At 52.7% G+C, this 5984-nt stretch overlaps 1 protein-coding gene across 1 annotated transcript in view; it reads left to right on the top strand.

Moving 5' to 3' along the window:
- The window catches only part of CPE (carboxypeptidase E), a 23062-nt gene that overhangs the window by 6255 nt on the left and 10823 nt on the right, over positions 1-5984 (top strand). Inside the window, exons 3-4 of the mRNA XM_012656997.1 lie at positions 379-546; positions 1771-1846. Of these exons, the coding sequence (XP_012512451.1) occupies positions 379-546; positions 1771-1846 (244 nt within the window). The remainder of the gene's footprint in view (positions 1-378; positions 547-1770; positions 1847-5984) is intronic.

Raw genomic sequence — 5984 nt, 5'->3', positions numbered from 1 at the left:
CTTTTTAAACTTTTTCGTTAAAAGCTAAGACACAAGCACACACGCTAGCCAAGGCCTGCACGGGTTGGGACGTCAGGATGCCACCAGGCAGGAGGGAACTGTCAGCTCATTGTGATCTTACGAGACCGTTGTCCCACGTGTGGTCTGTTGTTGACCGAAATGTTACCATGTGGTGCGTGACGCACTTGGAACCTGACACCTTCATGCTCGTAGCAGTCTCGTTCTGAGAATGCCATCATGGGAGGATATTGTGGAAATAAATCGTTAATCTCAGAACATTATTTTTAAAGCATTCACAGGGAGTGCTGTTAACTATTGTCGAGGTAGTGTCGATAACGACAAACGACTGATGATTTTTCCCTTTGGTTTTGTTTTTAGCCTGGTGAGCTCAAGGACTGGTTTGTGGGTCGGAGCAATGCCCAGGGAATAGACCTGAACCGGAACTTTCCAGACCTGGACAGGATAGTTTACGTGAATGAGAAAGAAGGTGGCCCGAACAATCATCTGCTGAAAAATATGAAGAAAATCGTGGACGAAAACCCAAAGGTAGGAACATGGAGTGTCCCTGGGCTTGTCCTCCAGCCCAGGAAATGTGCCCTGATGTCTGTGTCGCGGCGAAGGGCGCAGGAGTGATGTCGGAGCGCCTGGGTGGTTAGCCGGGCCGCGGAAGTTGGAGCTGGGAGGGCTGCAGCTTTGAGGTCAGTCCCGGCCTTCAGATTCAGCCCCTCCTTCCACTGAGGCCCCCTCGCCTCCTGCTGGGACCGGTGCAGTAGCCTCCTGGCTCCGTTTTGTGTCCAGCCTCTCCCAACTCTGTCCAACCTTCTCCGATTCCTCCAGAGGGATCTTCACACACAAATGATCACTCTTTTGCATAAAAAACTGTGCAGCTCTCCCCTGCCCGAGGAGAAAGCGAAAACTCAATACGGCAGAGTAGCGTGAGGGTTAAGTGTGGAGACCCCACCTTGGCGCAAATCCTGCCTCCATACTTGCTGTGTGAACTTTGGAAAGTTACTTAACCTCTCTGTGCTTCAGCTTCCTCATCTGCCACAGGGAGATGATAGCGGTGTCCACCGCACAGGATGCTGACGAGGATTGAACGCACGGGTGTGTGAAAGCACTTGAGGCTGGGACCCAGCCCCGTCCAGCACGATTTCCTGGCACTGCCCGTCACGGTCCGGGGCTGGATGGTGCATTCATGTACCCGCCAAGCAGTCCCCACTGGTGTTAATTTCGTGGGGGAGGAACTGAGCTCACGGCGAGGAAAGGCAGGAGGGAGCGGCTGCGGCACCCCCGGTTCCTTCTCTGTGGTTCCGGGTGGTTCTCCCCTGGGGATCGGCCGCTTCTGTTCCAGCGCGTTTCTGAAATGCGAGTGGGACGGTGGCGTTCTCCACTGTGCTCTGGTTCTGAGTCACTCGGGTCCGTGTGTGTCATGTGGCGCCGGCCATCACGCCGCGCTTCGCCACGTTATACACAATCGTGTGCTCCTACGGCTGCTTCTCCCTTGGACTCTGGGTTTGCCCCTTGCCTGCAGGACTCGCGTCAACACTCACATTCGAGTCTGGCGCGCAGAGGGCTGGGAGCCCGCCCTGGATAAACGCAGCCCGCGGCAGCAAATCACAGTGTCTGAAAATGCCGCCGTGGAAACCCCACGCCGCAGTGCGGACACGCGTCGTCACGGGGCTGGGACCCCGGACAGGGAGTGTCTAGGAGACAAGGAGCCCCACCCAGATCCCGGGTTTAAAGTTCTGAACCCCTCGCGCCTGTGCTCAGGGTTCGTTCCAGAAGCTGAGCCTACAGTGGGCTGGTGGCAGGGAGGGCTGCCCGGGCGAGGGGCCGGCAGGACCCGGTCAGGGAGTGACCTGGGCTTTCCTGCTCTGAGTCCCGACATTCTTCAGTTTCTCGGCCTGGAACCATCTCTCCCGGAGGGGCAGAGCTGAGAGGGCCCCGGGTAGCCCGCGGCGAAAAGGGGATAGCGGTGTGTGCCAAGCAGTGGGCGGTGGGACCGGAGTGGAGGAGGCTGTTCTGCGTCCCCATGCTAGACCACGAATGTCCCCACGCTAGCCCACGAACCTCCCACGTTAGCCCACGAATGGCCCCACTTAGCCCACGAACGCCCCCACTTAGCCCATGAATGTCCCCATGCTAGCCCACGAACCTCCCACGTTAGCCCACGAATGGCCGCACTTAGCCCACAAACGCCCCCACGCTAGCCCACGAACCTCCCACGTTAGCCCACGAATGGCCGCACTTAGCCCACAAACGCCCCCACGCTAGCCCACGAGCGCCCCCACTTAGCCCACGAACCTCCCACGTTAGCCCACGAATGGCCCCACTTAGCCCACGAACGCCCCCACGCTAGCCCACTGACGCCCCCACTTAGCCCACGAACCTCCCACGTTAGCCCACGAATGCCCCCACTTAGCCCACGAATGCCCCCACTTAGCCCACAAACGCCCCCACTTAGCCCCACGCTAGCCCACGAGCGCCCCCACTTAGCCCACGAACCTCCCACGTTAGCCCGCAAACGTCCCCCATCGCCTGTGCTGTTAATCCAAGAAATAAGCAAAACGATCCCCGTTGCCTGTCATAGAAGAATCGTGAAACAGACTCGTGTTGACAGGACGTTTGTCAATTTTGTGCCATTATTTCCAGCCAGAGTCACCCTCTCCTTCCCCAGGTGACGCCATGTGACATTTGCGTGATCTCCGTGGTAGGTGCTGTCGTAGTTCTAGCTCCGGCAACGCTTATTTAAAAGAGGCACGTTCGTGGTGCTGTTTCAGTAAGAGCTTTTGTTTAAAAAGCCCCAATGCCACTGCTTTTCCTAGATGAAGATAAATTAAAGAAAAATACACGGAAATTAGAGATTAGTCCCTTTCCTGAACACCAGCAGGGTTTGTGTGCTTTACGCTAAATCGTCGGTAAACCAGCCTGAGGGTGAGATGTTATCGCACGCTTGGTGTCTGTTTTCCCTTCCGTGTGGTCACGTGTGGTCACGTGTGGTCACGCGTGGGGCAGGTGCATTCCCGGCGGTGGGAGGCGCGAGGCGGCCGGTATTCCTGTTTCTCCGCCTCTCCTCCCCTCCTCTTTCCAGCTGGCCACTGTAGCTCGGCCCCTTGAGAGGTTTCCGAAGTCTCAGGTTTATGCTTCTGATTGTCGTGGGAGTCAAGGGCGGGACACGCAGATCCCTCCTTGTTTGTGTCGCGCTGAAAAGGACGCAGGTTCCTGGGGAGCCGGGGCGGTGCCGCGGGCCAGGCGCAGGGAAGGCGCTGGCTCCCCGAGCTCTCCGGGCTCCCCGCGATGCCCCCGGCCCCAGTGGATAAACAGGAGAGCTCTCCCGCTACGTCATTGTCATCTGCTGCCGAGCTCTTCAGCCCTGTCCCCTCCCCGCCATCGGGCTGGGACACGGACCCGGGCCTGGGCGACTGGTCCGCAGGGTGGGCGAAGATACATCCGGCAATGCGTCGGGTTCCCCGACCGTGACGGCTGGGAAAGGGAAGGGAATGTGGCTTCCACGTAATTTCAGGGCCAAAGACACCTAATTACGGCGCGTGACGTTCGCGCTGTATTTATAGTCTCTAAACGGGAGGTTTCAAAGAAGGCCACGGTTGGTTCTAGATCGTCTTAGGGGCTTGATTTTAGTGGTGCTGCACAGGCTTCTGTGTGGTCACTTCAATGCGTAATTACCGTGCAGGGCGGAGGGTCTCAGCATTTAGCCTGAAGCACTCTATTAACAGTCACAGAGAAACTTCGTTTAATTTATCAAACTGCGGAAGCTCCTTGCTTCCTGGCAAATGCACGTTGGCGTAGTGTGTGTGTAAGAACTAGCGACGGGCTACGCCTAATAGCTTCTCACGAGTTTGTGCATTTAGGGCTGTGTCTTTGAGTGTGTCTCAAAAGCGGTTTCTTTAAAAAGTTTTTAATTACAAAATTAACATTTTATTACAAAGAAAGAGCAAATATAGGCACGGAGAAAAATAATCCATCACCCGCTGTCTTCAGTGGCCGCCGTTCACCTTTGGTTGTGGCCGTGTGGACCGAGCTGTGAACACCTGGCCGCGTACCCCGCTCTGGGCCTGGGCGGGGCACAGTCTGCCCTGTAGTGGCTCCGTGTCCCGGCTCCCACGGAAGCCACCGTCCCCCCAGACAGTGCTCCTTGCCCCCGGCCGGCCGTGCATGCGTGCTCCCTCCCTTCCCTGTGTTTATTGCTCCTCTCTCCTCCCCCACCCAAATCCTCACCCCTGCCCCGGCCAGACGCGGCGAAGTCCCACCTCCTTCCCAAGTCCCCAGCGATCCCCAAACCACAGCGAGTTCTGCCTCTTTGGACCTCGCTGAAGTGTCTGTCACTGCCCATCTCTGGTCTGAGCAAACACAGGGAACGAGGGAAGGAATGAGGAAGAGGGCACACGACAAATTAGAAAATATTTATAATATGTAGTAGAGTTAACGTTTTTACTAAATAAACAACTCTTACAAATCGATAAGAAAAGATAAACATTTTAATAGAAAAATTAGTTAGAACATACATAAATATGTCAAAAAAGGGTAAATATAAATGGCTGTTAAGTGTATAAAAAATTGCTCTGGTTTTGCTAATTCAAAGAATGCAAATTAAAATATTCTATTTGTCATTAATCAAATTCACAAACTTTAAAAAACATAATTCCACTGTTCTTAAAAGTGATTAGAGCTGGAAGATCAATTATACCATTGCTGGGAATATTTGCTGTACCTTATAGGGAGACAATTTGAAATACATTTTCAAATTTAAAGATTTTTAGCTGAATATAAATTTTAATTTGCACATATTTAGCTAAAAAGGTACTTAGCTTTTGGTCAAGTCATTTCCTTTCTGGGGATTTCCCCAAGGAAAGTATCGATCTGCACAAAGGGTAGCTACGACGGTGTTCACAGTATTTTTAAATTTTTTACAGTAAATAACCCAGGACCCAGCAGCTGGAGGTTACCTGTGCTCGTGTCGCGCTGTGGAGCGGACTGGCTCAGGTCCAGGCGCTGCCACTCCCAGCCGAGGGCCTCACGCTGTCCTCTGGCTTCTCCATGTCTCAGTTTACTCATCTGTAAAATGGGAACAATGTCCCTATCTCGTAGGGTGGGTGGGAGAATTCAATACCTCACACAGAAAGTGTTTAATAAGTACCACCAATTATTTTATTAGTGCTTAAGAATGGTGTATCCAGACGTTGGCTACTACTCAGCCATTAAAATAATATTTTAGTCTGGGTGTGGAGGCTCACGCCTATAATCCCAGTGTTTTGGGAGGCCGAGGTCAGGGCATTGCTTGAGGCCAGGAGTTCCAGATCAGCTTGGGCAACAAAGAGAGACCCCATCTCTACCAAAAAAAAAAAATCAGCCAAGTGTGGTGGTGATGTCTGTAGTCCCAGCTCCTTGGGAGGCTGAGGCAGGAGGATCATGTGCATCCAGGAGTTTGAGTTCGAGGTTGTGGTGAGCTGTGATTATGCCACTGCACTCCCTCCTGGGTGACAGAGACCCTGTGTGTAATAGAATAATAATCACAGTACTTGAGAAGGGTATTTAACGACATGAAAAGGTGTTTGCTATGTGTTGTCAAGCAAAAAAAAAAAAATAAAGCAGTATATAAAATGGTATATAAATCACCACATTAAAAAATTACGTGAGTGATTGGGGAAGACTGGGAAGGAGCTTCGTGAATTGTCAGCAGTGGGCATGTTCAGATGGTAAAACTATGTGTAACGTTAACTTTCTTTGGCATAAATTTCTTTTCTCCTTTGTTTAGTTTTCAAGATGCACAGGACTGTGAACCGTTCAGAAGACTTAACATGAGTTCTTGAAACTCGTGCCTGTGTTTTAAAGTTTCAGACGACTGTTCCAAAGTAACCTCAAATTTTACGTTCAGGCCGGGCGCGGTGGCTCACGCCTGTAATCCTAGCTCTCTGGGAGGCCGAGGCGGGCGGATCGTTTGAGCTCAGGAGTTCGAGACCAGCCTG

Source organism: Propithecus coquereli, unplaced genomic scaffold (genome assembly GCF_000956105.1).
Source record: "Propithecus coquereli isolate 6110/MARCELLA unplaced genomic scaffold, Pcoq_1.0 Scaffold53, whole genome shotgun sequence".
In the NCBI taxonomy this organism is placed as follows: domain Eukaryota; kingdom Metazoa; phylum Chordata; class Mammalia; order Primates; family Indriidae; genus Propithecus; species Propithecus coquereli.
This window is presented reverse-complemented; position numbering and strand designations above follow the sequence as displayed.